At 58.7% G+C, this 13,555-nt stretch overlaps 1 protein-coding gene across 5 annotated transcripts in view; it reads left to right on the forward strand.

The window, feature by feature from the left end:
* Positions 1 to 13,555, forward strand: part of ARAP1 (ArfGAP with RhoGAP domain, ankyrin repeat and PH domain 1) — a 223,884-nt gene that overhangs the window by 171,705 nt on the left and 38,624 nt on the right. For all 5 annotated transcript variants that reach the window (XM_074954487.1, XM_074954505.1, XM_074954496.1 and 2 more), the window contains 2 exons: positions 1,107 to 1,281; positions 12,852 to 12,986. In XM_074954487.1, coding sequence (XP_074810588.1) covers positions 1,107 to 1,281; positions 12,852 to 12,986 — 310 coding nt within the window. The remainder of the gene's footprint in view (positions 1 to 1,106; positions 1,282 to 12,851; positions 12,987 to 13,555) is intronic.

Raw genomic sequence — 13,555 nt, forward strand, 5'->3', positions numbered from 1 at the left:
GATTCACACATTGTGCTGCCTAATTGTCTTGCTTAATTCCTGTTATTGGCCACTCACACCAAGTGAGTGAAGTCTACTGGGGCTCAAAATCACTGCTTTGGAAGGATCATTATCACCGTAGCCTGGACCTCTGCTGCTTGAGCAAGAGGAATAACTTCTTTGGCTGGTAGCGGTAGTAAGCAGTTATCCTCTAAAGAACCAGCCACCCGAGGGGGATGCATTGTTGCCCTGGGGGCCCCCAAATGACCTTTCTAAACACTGCAGCATAGCAGACCAATCCCTATGATATTGTTCTAAAGGAATTCTTTCAGGGCAGGCTATTTCCCGGGGGCTCCACCAGGGAACTGAAATATTTTAAATGAGCAAATTTCAGAGCGCTATGCTGAGCGTCCCTTTAAGAGACACCGTGAAGCCCTCACTGGTAACTGCTGGTGACAGACGTTGCGCCAAGCAGGAAAGCTGGTTTTTTTTCCACGCTCCAGGCAAAGTGGAGGGGACGGTGGGCGGAGAGTAATTAACTTTTGAACTCTTTCTTTTTCCCTTTTGCTTCACACCGGAGGTGAGGATTATGTGGGAGCAGTGACTGGGCTGGAGGACAACAGAAACCAGGCTGGCCGTATCAGATTGCAAGCCGCTTTCCCTCCTGGGCTTTGTATTTTTGTTTGCTTAGAAAGTCCAGTCCCCGCCCTAAGCCTCTCTCGGAGAGGAGCTCTGGAATTCCACATGTGGGCTTTCTTGTTTTCTCCCTATACAGAGGCCGTCCCACCCTCTCGCTGTATGACTTCACCCAGGGCTCCTTAAAGGAGGGATTAAAACCAAAGCTGCTCCAAACTTTCTCCCCCAGTTCAAGCCCCTTTCCCTTCCCCAGCTGGCCTGGAAGCCAGCTCTCAGCTGCAGCACTCAGCAGCCCTTGCCTGTGGCACTTTCCGCCTGTGTCGATATTTTGTTTCCAGCCTGTTTTGCTGAGCTCAGCTCGGAGCCCCCCCGCAGCCCCACTCTGGGTTTTGGCTGGTGAGGGGGCTTTGTCATTCTCTGCTGATGCTCTGCCGTGTCTCTGTCTCCAGTGGCGACTGGACTCATCTGTTGCTTTCCTTGCCCTGTTGCAGGCCCTGTGCGCTACGGTGACGACCAGCGACCTGGCTGAAACTCAGTCCCTGGTGTTCTGCGGGGCGGAGGTGAGCTGCTTCTCCGGGGAACCCAACTTCCCGAATCCCATCGCCTTAGCCGAGCAGGCTGGACAGAAGCTGCAGATGGAATTCCTGCTTCATAACAAAAACTCAGGTAGGAGGAGCAGGTGGGACAGGGCAGAACCCCCAAGCCGGGGCTGTGAGCAGGATGGAGTTCTGGGAATGCTGCTGCCTAACTTGCCTTGCCTGAGAGAGACGATGGGATGGGCTAGTGGTTAGAGCATCAGACGTGGGCTCTGTTCTCTGCTCCGCTACTTACTGGTTCAAGGTCACACACCAAGGCACTTCGTGTCTCTGTGCCTCCGTTTCTCTCATCGGTGAAATAGGGCCAGGTATGCTCACCTACCTCGCTAGTGAGGCTTGATTTGCAATGTGAGCCAAGTGCTTTGAGACCCTCCCCACTACGCAGGAGGGGCAGAGTGTGGATAGCAAAGTTGCAAGAACGCTTAATAGACTCTATGTGCGTTGGAAGCATTAGCTCGGATCGTCCTAGGTTCCTGGCAGAGCTATTTGAAACTGGGCGGTGTCGATTCACATGAGCCAGGGCTTTGGTTCTGTGGGTCCCATGTGAACCCAGAACTGCCCTCGCCCTGGGCCTGCTGTGAAGTCTCCCCTGCCCTCCTTTTGGGCTGACTCAAAACTGAACCTTCTGGCCCCACGGTGGCTCAGATTTCAGCCCCACAGGATCAACTTTGGCACAAACACAGTCTTTGGCGTGTAGCTGAAATCAGACTAGCTCAGTTCAGGCTTCCAGGGAGGGTTTCCCCACCATTCTGGAGAAATCATTGAGGAAAGTGTCAGGGGCGTAATGAGAACAGGAAGTGGCTATGAATGAGGAGGGAGCTGGTATGGGTGTACGTTGGTGTCAGCTGTAACATGCATTTAAAACTGTGTTTAAAAAGCCCGTCTTACCCAGAAAAAACGCAGCAAACAGCCCAGCTGCAAAGGCACCAGGAGCGGCTGCTTCTCTCCCATCGTTCTCATGGGCTGGTTCGAATCTCCCTGGAGCATCTTTCCGTGCTGTCCCAGCATGCTTCAGCAATCTAGGGCCGCGTCCGATGGGAGGGAGCCCTGTGGAGCCGGAGCCTGCCGTCCCTCCCCCGGGGGTCTGGAAAGCGACGTGCTCTCCCCTTCATGGCCCCTGCGTTACCTCAGTGTGAGAGGACACGGCGTCAGGCTTGATTCGGCTCTTGGCTGCAGCAGCAGGAGCGACTCCGCTGAAGTGGGACTGGCCTGTTAGGTGGTGGTAGAAGCTGCTGGTTCCTATTCTGCCTGGCTGCACTCCGCCTGTTCCCAGTTGCAGAGTCACTGGCAGACCCGGTGTGGAGCTCCACCCTCCAGCCTACTGCTGGGACATCCCCAGCGTCCGCTCCTGTGAAAGGCGATGCAAGGCTCCCACCGACTGCCATAAACACACCCGCCGCGCTGGTGCGGCGCAGCTGGTTCTGGGAGTGCTCTCGCTGTGCTGCTGGTCCATCGATGCCCGTGCCCTCAGCACAGCAGGGTGACGGCGCACCAGCAGCAAAGGGTCTGTCGGTCTGCAGGTGACCGCGCGCCAAGGCAAAGACCCAGGTGTTTTCAGGTGCTCAGGCAGATGGCTGGGGGAAGCGTGACCCATCGGCTGCCCGGTATTCACCAAAGCGATGCTCTGCCCGGGGCTGCTCCACATTGCCAGTGTGGCGGCTGAGGGTTTCCGCTCTCCGTCAGCGCTTTGCTGGGGTCTGACCTGTGACGCTGAGCACCCGAGCTCCCAGCTGACTTCCTGCTCCACGTGGCTCATTGCTTCGCAGCATTTGACCCCTCATGAGCGCATCAAGCCACGTACGAGCAGATCATGGCCTCCAGGAGAAGATCCACTCTGTGCATTCAGTAGAATCCCTCCCCACCCTGCAGATCATGGCCTCCAGCGGAAGATCCACTCCGTGCATTCAACAGAATCCCTCCCCACCCTGCATCGCCACGCACATTTCCCCACCGGCCACGGCCCTGCTGCGCTCGGTGTTAGAGCCAGGCACGCTTAGCATTATGGCAGAACCGCCCGTCTGCAAACAAGCCCAGGTTTTGCTTGGCTTCCAGCTCACCTGCAGCTCTGGTTCCATAGGACAAAATTCTCAAGTCAGTAAAAGGGCATCTAATTCTAAAGGCTTACTCCTGGTTCTGTTATATCCCTGGAAAACTCCCATCGACTCGGGTAGGGACCCAGACTTTGCACAGGGGAAGAAGGAGAGGAAATGTCCATCGTCAGGGATGCAATGGCTGGGAGCAGTGTGAAACACTGAACAACAGGCCAGTCAATCTCTGCTATTGATCTCTAGTCTAATCTATAGACAGCTCGCTCATGACCGTAATGTCTGGGTGATCTATAAACCTGTTGAAGTTGTTGGATTTATAGGGGTGGGGAGTGGGAAGGGGGAGAAATCTGGCCCAACAAGTTTAGAAAGTTCAGCACAAAAGTAAATCCAGCTGGTGTGAGCCCTCTCCAGTCTGTGCACGATGAATCAGAGAAATCTGAGAGCTCTTAGGTCAAATAGTCCCTCTCCTGGGACCATCCCGGGCTTGCTCCCTGCTGTTTTCCTGAAGTCCGGTGTGCTGAGTCTGTTATGCAGAGTACATTTCTGGCAAGGACATAAGGGTCCTGTCTATGAGGGATGGGCAAATCAGACTGGAGAATGTGCAGTCCAGGCTCAAAACTCGCACAGAGCAAGAGCCCAAACACTGATGTCTCCCCCGTCAATCATTTGTACTGCTGGGTTCCCAGTGAGGCCAGAAACATAAGGGCTGAAATACCAAAGGAGGGGTTGTTTTCTGGGTCTTTTCAGCCAGACCAGAAAGAGAAAGAAGCAGAGAGCTCTCGCGAAATCGGCTCAGATGTGTGCCCAGATTACCAGCTGGCAGAGTCAAAGGATCCAGATAAACATCTGTGCTCTAAACTCTCCTGGGCAGGGACCTCGCTTTTACACCACGCTATCCAGCCCCTTGCTCCCCGTGGAACAGCAGTAACCCCCGTGTTTGTACTGCGTACGGCACAGCACCTTTCCACCACAGATCTCTGAGCACTGCACCCAGGGGCATGAGTATTGCCACAGAAGGGAAAACTGAGCCCCAGAGCCATGAAGCATCCATGGCAGTGCTGGGAATAGAACCAAGATCAGCTTTTAAAGCAGGCCCATCCTTTGGCCACCAGCAGGATTTTGTCCCTGCCCTTCAGGGCCGGAACCTCATCTTCCGCTGTGGTTTGTAAAGCCTTGAGCCTGAAGAAATACTTGTTAGAGAGACTGATCTTCTGCCCTGATTCTTGAGCACCTTCCCTGTGAGGAGCTCAGCATGCTCCACTGACATGGGCGATTCCAGCTTGAATTGTGTCTCATTGAGGAAAGGAGATAATATCGGCTCTGTTTTACAGATGGGGAAACTGAGGCACGGAGTGGTGAAGTGACTAACCCAAGGTGTCTGTGTCAGAGCCGGGAATAGATCCCAGCTCCCCTGAGCCCCAAGACCATCCCCCTGACTAGGAGAATCTCTTTTTCCGTCCCCCTTGAAGGTTAGCAGTGAATTCAGCACTCGTGCCATGTCCCCACGCTGGAGTCCCAGGGTGGGAGGAGGTGGTTTTTGGCCCGGCCGTTGGTTTATGTTAGATAAAGCAGGCCTCTCTGTGTCCGGTTTGCGTAGCTCAGGAATCCCTTCCTCTGACTTGCTGGTAACGAAGCAGCACAACAGAGCTGTCAGCTCGGGGAGACGAGCTCTGGCTGATCGCGCCGGCTTCTTCCATTTGACAGAGCAATGACAAGGGACTGTAACAACAGCGTCTCCCTGGCCAGTCCCAGGGCTATTGTTGTGGGGCTCTATGACAGCCCGGTGATGGGCCATTTCCGATTCCCTGCTGCAATCCTCACACAATCCGCCTGCCCTGCGATTGCCCTATATGTGCCCTGCCACGCTGGCACCAGCCCAGCCCCGCAACCAGCCCACCAGGCCTGCCTCCAGGGCTCACGTGTCAAAGGTGGGGACCTCTATGCCAGGATCTCTTCTCTGGGCCCAAGCAGCGGCGTAGGAGATGTACCCCTGCAGTGGTGCTGCCGGGGGCTGTTAACTTACTGCCCCCTTGCACCTGGACATGAACCGTTCCCGACATTCAATCGAGCAGTTCTAGTGCTGGAGGCTTCGGCCTGGGCCCCCCGCAGCCCTGCTGCTTAGCGCCAGGCTGGTGGGAAGCGATGAGCCTCGCTACGCGCCCTGAAAGGAGCAAGAGTCGGGCTAGGCGCGACCGTCAGAGGGAACAACGCCACGGCCTCCAGCCACAGCAAGTCTGTGCCTGGCCTCGGTCAGCCTCCACCCGCCCATTTAACCTCCCTGCCCACCTGGGTGAGAGCTGGTTTCTCCCAGACCCAGGCGTTGCTCCACATACGGGTTTAAAGAGCAGGACCCGGAATAGATGCAGCTGGGCTAGGCGGTCGGTGCAGCGGGCAGGCGGTGGGGCGATGCTCTGCCGGAGGGCAGCTCAGCTCGCGCCGCAGGGTGTGGAGATGTAAAAAGATTTAAGAAGGCCCCATCCCCTGGTACTCACCCAGCGGCGCTCCAGGTCTTCAGCAGCACTTCGGCGTCGGGCCCTTCACTCGCTCCGGTCTTCGGCACTGAAGGACCCCCCACCCCCTGTCACCGCCATGCCGCCGAAGACCGGAGCGAGTGAGGGGCCCGACGCCAAAGTGCTGCAGAAGACCCGGAGCGCCGCCGGGGGAGTAAACATGTAAAAGGCGCCAAGTAATTCAAAAGGCTTCACATCTGCTTGGTGGGGGAGCGGCCGCTGCCCCGCTCCCCCCCTAGCTACGCTACTGGCAGGAGGGGCTGGGGTGCTGGGAGGCAGGAGGGTCTCTTCCCCACCGATAGCTAGACATCGCAAAGCTAGGGCTGCAGCCCAGAGCTCCCCTCCGGCTGCCCTGCTGGTATAACCCGTCGTTCCTGCAGCCCTGCTGCTGCTTTCTGGGGTGCTGGCTTATGGGGTGTCACGGAGTGTGGGGGAGTCCAGGCCCTGCACCCCTCTTCCTGGGATTCACTGAGACTCTCAGCCAGCCAGTAAAACCGAAGGTTTATTGGACAACAGGAACACAGTCCAAAACAGAGCTTGTGGGTACCCCCAGGACCCCTCAGTGAAGTCCTTCTGGGGGAGCAGGGAGCTTAGACCCCAGCCCTGGGGTTCCCTGTGTTCCTCCACCCAGCCCCAAACTGAAACTAAACCCACCGAGCAGGTTCCCTGCTGCAGCCTCCCACCACATTCCTGGGCAGAGGTGTTACCTCCCCCTCCCCCTCCTGGCTCAGGTGACAGGCTCTCAGGTCTCCCGTCCCCAGGGCACATTCCCAGGTCAACACTCCCCCCTCCCTGCTGCGTCACATCGTCACATCTCTCCCCCCTTCGAGACTGAACTGAGCGGGGTCACTGTGACCAGTGACCTGGGGAAGTTCGGGGCCCCCTCTCCGGGACAGCGCATCCGCTATCAGGTTGGCACTTCCCTTCACGTGGACCACGTCCATGTCGTAATCCTGCAGGAGCAGGCTCCACCTCAGGAGCTTGGCGTTGGCTCCTTTCATCTGGTGCAGCCAGGTCAGGGGAGAGTGGTCGGTGTAGACGGTGAAGTGTCGCCCGAAGAGATAGGGCTCTAGTTTCTTGAGGGCCCACACCATGGCCAGGCACTCCTTCTCGATGGCCGCGTAGTGTTGCTCCCGGGGTAGCAACTTCTTGCTCAGGTACACGATGGGGTGTCTCTCCCCCTTTTCATCCTCCTGCATTAACACCGCCCCCAGTCCCGTGTCGGAGGTGTCGGTGAACACCACAAAGGGCTTGTCAAAGTCTGGGTTTGCTAGAACTGGGCCACTGACCAGAGCCTCCTTCAGCGCCCGGAAAGCCTCCTGGCACTGCTCGGTCCAGACCACCTTGTCTGGCTTCCCCTTCTTGCATAGCTCAATGATGGGGGTGGCTATGGCGCTAAAGTGGGGCACAAATCTTCGGTAGTATCCTGCCATCCCAATAAAGGCTTGGACTTGCTTTTTGGTGTGGGGAGCGGGCCAGTCTCTGATCACCTCCACCTTGGCCGGTTCCGGCTTTAGGCGGCTGCTCCCCACCCGATGGCCCAGGTAAGATACTTCAGCCATCCCCACCTTGCACTTCTCCGCTTTGACAGTCAGCCCAGCCCCCTGGAGTCGGTCCAGCACTTGTCTAACCTGGGACACGTGGTCCTCCCAGGTCTGGCTAAAGACACAGATGTCGTCAATATACGCCACGGCAAAACTCTCCATCCCCCTCAGGAGCTGGTCCACCAGGCGCTGGAAGGTGGCCGGCGCTCCCTTGAGGCCGAAAGGCAGGGTCAGAAACTCATAGAGCCCCAGAGGGGTGATAAAGGCCGATTTCAGCCGGGCATCTGCATCCAGCGGCACTTGCCAGTAGCCCTTTGTAAGGTCCATGGTGGTAAGGTACCGAGCTCCTCCCAGCTTGTCTAGGAGCTCGTCCGGCCTGGGCATGGGGTAGGCATCCGATACAGTGATGGCATTGAGCTTCCGATAGTCCACACAGAACCGGACTGACCCATCCTTTTTGGGGACCAGCACCACCGGCGAGGCCCAAGGGCTGGCCGATGGCTGGATCACCCCCAAAGCCAGCATGTCCCGGACCTCTCTTTCCAGGTCCTGAGCAGTTTTCCCTGTGACTCGGAAGGGGGAGCATCTTATCGGCGGGTGCGACCCTGTCTGCAGCTGGTGGACAGTCAGATTAGTGCGTCCAGGCTGGTTGGAAAACAGCTGTCGGTACGGATGCAGCACCCCCCTGACCTCGGCTTGCTGGGCAGGGGTGAGCTGATCCGAGAGGGGGATTGTTTCCAGGGGGGAACCAGCTCTGGTCCCAGGGAATAGATCTACTAAAGGGTCATCTCCCTGCTCCTCCCACTGACCACACACAGCTAACACCACATTCCCCCTGGCATAATATGGCTTCATCATATTCACATGGTACACCCGGCGGTGGTGGGCCCGGTTCGACAGCTCCACCACATAGTTTACCTCATTGAGCTGCTTGACGACCTTGAACGGGCCCTCCCAGGCGGCCTGTAGTTTGTTCTTTCTCACGGGGATGAGAACCATCACCTGATCCCCGGTGGCGTAGGCACGGGCCCGCGCCGTGCGGTCATACCAGACCTTCTGCTTCCTCTGGGCTCTGGCCAGATTCTCCCTGGCCAGGCCCATGAGTTCAGCCAGTCTCTCTCGGAAGGTCAGGACATACTCCACCACTGACTCTCCATCGGGAGTGGCCTTCCCCTCCCACTCGTCTCTCATCAGGTCCAGGGGGCCCCTCACCCTCCTTCCATATAACAGTTTGAAAGGCGAAAATCCGGTAGACTCCTGGGGCACCTCCCTGTACGCGAACAGCAGGTGAGGTAAGTACTTGTCCCAATCCTGCGGGTGCTGGTTCATAAAGGTTTTCAGCATCATCTTTAGCGTCCCGTTAAACCTCTCCACCAGCCCATTGGACTGGGGGTGATACGCTGAGGCCCAGTCATGCCGGACCCCACATTTCTCCCACAAGCACCGGAGCAGGGCCGACATGAAGTTGGAGCCTTGGTCTGTCAAGACTTCCCTGGGGAACCCCACTCGGCTGAAAATGGTCAGGAGCGCATCTGCCACGGTGTCTGCTTCAATGGAAGCTAAGGGCACTGCCTCGGGGTAGCGGGTGGCGAAATCTACCACCACCAGAATGTATTTCTTCCCCGACCGGGTCGTCTTGCTGAGAGGCCCCACGATGTCCATGGCCACCTTCTGGAAAGGCTCCTCTATGATGGGCAAAGGTCTCAACGCCGCTTTCCCCTTGTCCCGGGCCTTCCCCACCCTCTGACAGGGGTCACAGGATCGGCAATACTGCCGGACGGTGGTAAAGACCCCGGGCCAGTAAAAGTTCTGTAGCAACCTCTGCCGGGTGCGCCGGATTCCCTGGTGCCCTGCGAGGGGGATGTCATGGGCCAGGGACAGGAGCTTGCGGCGGTACTTCTGGGGGACCACCAGCTGCCTCCTGATCCCACAGGACTCCCCTTCCCCTGGGGGAGCCCATTCTCGGTACAGGAACCCCTTCTCCCACAGGAACCTCTCCTGGCAGCCTCTCCTCATGGTCCGTCCCTCACTGAGGTCGGCCAGGTCCCTGAGCTTCTGCAAGGAGGGATCTTTCCTCAACTCGGCCTGGAACTCAGCGGCTGGGGAAGGGATGGGGCCCGGTTCCCCCTCCGTGGCCAGGTCTGAGGCCGCAGCCTCTCTGAGCCGTGCCCCTCGGCGCTCCCTCCCCACCCGAGTAGGGTCTCGCGCCTCCAGTGTGGTACCCTCCCCAGGGTCAGGTCGCAGTGCCCCTCGCCGGCTCTGGCTACGGGTCACAACCAGGGCGGTCTGGGGGTCGCTTGGCCAGTCCTCTAGGTCTCCCCCCATCAAAACTTCAGTGGGCAAATGGTGGTGTACCCCCACATCCTTGGGGCCCTCCTTGGTCCCCCATTTCAGGTGTACCCTTGCCACGGGCACCTTAAATGGGGTCCCGCCCACCCCCGTCAGGGTCAGGTAGGTGTTGGGCACCACCCGATCTGGGGCCACCACCTCGGGCCGGGCCAGCGTCACCTCCGCGCCCGTATCCCAGTATCCATTGACCTTCCTCCCATCCACCTCCAGGGGAACAAGGCACTCTCTCCGGAGGGACAGCCCCGCACCCACCCTGTAAACCGAGCACCCTGAGTCCAGAGCCTCCAGCCCTCTGGCGGGGCTGGCTGGAGGTACTCTTCCCTCCTGAGCAGGTGGCAAACTGGTAGCCCCCCTTTCCTGGGTCGCCTGCCCCTCGTCCAGCTGAGTCCCTACCCAGTTAACCCTGGGTAGGTTGGGTCTGCTCAGTTTGTCCCTGAGCCCGGGGCACTGGGCCCGTACGTGGCCTCTCTGGCCACAGTGATAGCAGCTCAGGTCACGTTGGTCCCCTCGAACGGGTCGGAGGGGCCCGACACCAGGCGTTCCCCTTTGGAGGGGGTTCTCCCTATTTCCCCACTGGGAGGCCCCATGGTGACTCTCTCTCTGCATCGGGGGGGGCCTGTTCTTTTGGGACTCCTCCCGGCTACCCCCTGACCGACTGTTCACAAACTCGTCGGCCAGCTGCCCTGCATGCTGGGGGTTCGCGAGCTTTTTGTCCACCAGCCACAGCCTCAGGTCGGAAGGGCACTGTTCATACAGGTGCTCCAGTACAAACAGGTCAAGCAGGTCCTCTTTAGTTTGGGCCCCCGCTGTCCACTTGCGGGCATATCCCTGCATCCTGTTGACCAGTTGTAGGTAGGTGACCTCAGGCGTTTTACGCTGAATCCGGAACCTTCTCCGGTACATCTCGGGGGTCAGCCCAAACTCACGGAGCAGGGCCTGTTTGAACAGTTCATAGTCCCCTGCCTCTGCCCCTGTCATCCGGCTGTAGACCTCCATGGCTTTGGGGTCCAGTAAGGGGGTGAGGAACTGGAGCCTGTCTGCAGGGTCAACCCTGTGCAGCTCGCAGGCATTCTCAAAGGCCGTCAGGAAGCTATCTATGTCCTCCCCCTCCTTCCGCTGGGCCAGGAAGCACTTATCAAAGCTCCTTGCAGTCTTGGGTCCCCCCTCACTCACCGCAGCCGGGGCCCCACTGCTCCTCAGCCTGGCCAGCTCCAGTTCATGCTGTCTTTGTTTCTCCTTCTCCTGCTGCTCATGTTGACGTTCCCTCTCCTTCTCCTGACGCTCCCTCTCCTTCTCCTCCTGCTCATGCTGACGCTCCCTCTCCTTCTCCTGACGCTCCCTCTCCTTCTCCTCCTGCTCATGTTGACGTTGTTTCTCCTCATGTTGACGTTGTTTTTCATGATCCTCCAGCTCCCTCATTTTCCTCTCCCTCTCCCATTCCAGCCGCATCCGCTCCAGGGATGGGGAGCTCCGCTGGGAGGATCCCCTGCTGGCTGCTGGGGTCAGGGGGCCCTCGGTATTCGTTGGGCTTCCCACAACCCCTCCCCCAGGCATAGGTAGGAAGGGTCTCGGGGTGTCCTGGGCAGCAGTCTGACCCCTCCCAGCCTGGTCAGGCCCCAGGGCCCACGCTGCGTCCGCCGGGCGGCTTCCCTCAGGGACAGGGATCGGGTCATCCAAGCGATCCCTCTCCTCCAGCTGGGCAATCAGCTGTTCCTTGGTGGACCTCCCGACGCGCAGCCCCCTCTGCCTGCACAGCTCCACCAGGTCGCTCTTAAGGCGTTTAGCGTACATCTCCCGGCTGGCCACTCGCAGGCCGGGCAGCTGTCCACGGTTTCCAGGAAAAGCCCCTAGTGTGCCAGTCCTTCTTGAGGTCACCACCTCTTTGCCAGGGTCGAGCTGCAGACTCCTCCGCCCCTGGGACCGCTCGCTGCAATCCCCCGGGGGACCCTGTTACTGCAAAAGTCCTTCTCTCTGGTGACACACTCCCAGGGGTTAACCGCCCCCTGAAACCGTCTCTCTCTGAATCTTCAGCACGCCTGGTCCCCGTCAATCCCCCTTCGTTTTACTGTTCCCCAGTCACTTACTGCAGGAAGCGCCGTTCACGGGGTGCAGTAGATCCCACCGCTGCCACCAGTTGTCACGGAGTGTGGGGGAGTCCAGGCCCTGCACCCCTCTTCCTGGGATTCACTGAGACTCTCAGCCAGCCAGTAAAACCGAAGGTTTATTGGACAACAGGAACACAGTCCAAAACAGAGCTTGTGGGTACCCCCAGGACCCCTCAGTGAAGTCCTTCTGGGGGAGCAGGGAGCTTAGACCCCAGCCCTGGGGTTCCCTGTGTTCCTCCACCCAGCCCCAAACTGAAACTAAACCCACCGAGCAGGTTCCCTGCTGCAGCCTCCCACCACATTCCTGGGCAGAGGTGTCACCTCCCCCTCCCCCTCCTGGCTCAGGTGACAGGCTCTCAGGTCTCCCGTCCCCAGGGCACATTCCCAGGTCAACACTCCCCCCTCCCTGCTGCGTCACATCGTCACATGGGGGCATAAGAGGGGGCTTGGGGCAGCCTAGGCAGAGGATGCTGTTGAGTGTGACTGAGGTCTGTTCGTTGGCAGATGAGGGGTTAACACGTCTCGCTCAGAGGGCTGGGGGTGGGGTATGGTGCCTGAGCTCTGTCGTAGTGTCCCGTCCCCCCCCCCTCCGCCCCCCAAGGGCTGTAGGGTCTGAAAGCTGACAATCTGCTGGCTGTCGGGCAGCCTGCGCTGTTGGTTTCAGCCAGCTCCGAGTGTGCATGTAACAGCTGTTTGTGGTCTCAGCGGAGAGGTCAAGGCTTAACTGAGCCCTGGAGGCCGAACCCCTCTCTCATCCTGAGCCAGATGAGTCCTGCAGGCAGTGCCGGCACCATGGCAGCTAGCACCAGGCCTGCTCTAAGAGTGGAGCGGGTTTCGGTCTCTGGGGCCGCCCAGGGGGTACTATAGAAAAGCGACCAGCAGCAGAAAGCAGCGTCTAGCCTGTGGCCAAACGGCTGTTACCATAGGAAACCAATAGGTTTCCCTGACCGCCTTGGGGTTGCTGTTTGCCCTGGGCTGCCAATGCCAGAGTGACGCTTGGCTCCCAGACAGCGAGAGTTCAAATCCCTCGTCCCCTGGGTGCAGCACGCACCCAATGGGCCTTTAACGCCATTTGTGACTGCAGAGATCCCGCGGGTGGAAGCGGGGAGCAGTGAGGAGAAGCACTACTCGGTGATCCTGCCGTCCGTCACTCACAACGGCTTCCTCTTCAAGACGCCCTCCATGGCCAAGCTGGTGCATGAACGGAAATCCCGGGAAGGTAGGTGCTTCTGTGGTTACCTGCCAGGGAGAGGAGGCGGGCAGGGTTGTGGCAGCATTGTGTGGCGTGGCACAGCACAGACCCCGTTGCTGTTCTGCCAGGCTACAGCAGCTGGCTCTGTGGCTCGTTTAAGTCTAGGGTCAAGGTAAGTGTCTCTTACAGAACAAAGACCCAGCCTTGTGGTGCAGAGAGTAGAAAACCCCAAGACACAGAGACAGACACACCCAGGGTGTCTTTGGCACTGGGTGCGACCCAGGCCGTGTAGGGTGTCAGGTGTCTCTGTAGATGCCTAGCATAAGCTGTGGCTGCTCTTGACTCCTGCTAACCCTGCGGCGCCAGCCCAGCTGTGGGAGCAGGAGCTGGAGTCCTGCCTGCACGTCATTAACACAGTTGTTTGTGAGCTCCAATGTGCTAACCCAGTGCAGGGACCAGGGATGGCCCAGAGGGCAGAGTTTGGCTGACAGACCCTTTGCTGGCCGTGCAGAGATGTGGGAAGGGAAGAGCCCAGCCTAGCTTTCGGATCCCCGGGGGAATTTGCAAGCCTGGCCATTGGACAAACCATTTTTTTT

This window comes from Natator depressus, chromosome 1, assembly GCF_965152275.1.
Source record: "Natator depressus isolate rNatDep1 chromosome 1, rNatDep2.hap1, whole genome shotgun sequence".
Taxonomy (NCBI): Eukaryota; Metazoa; Chordata; order Testudines; family Cheloniidae; genus Natator; species Natator depressus.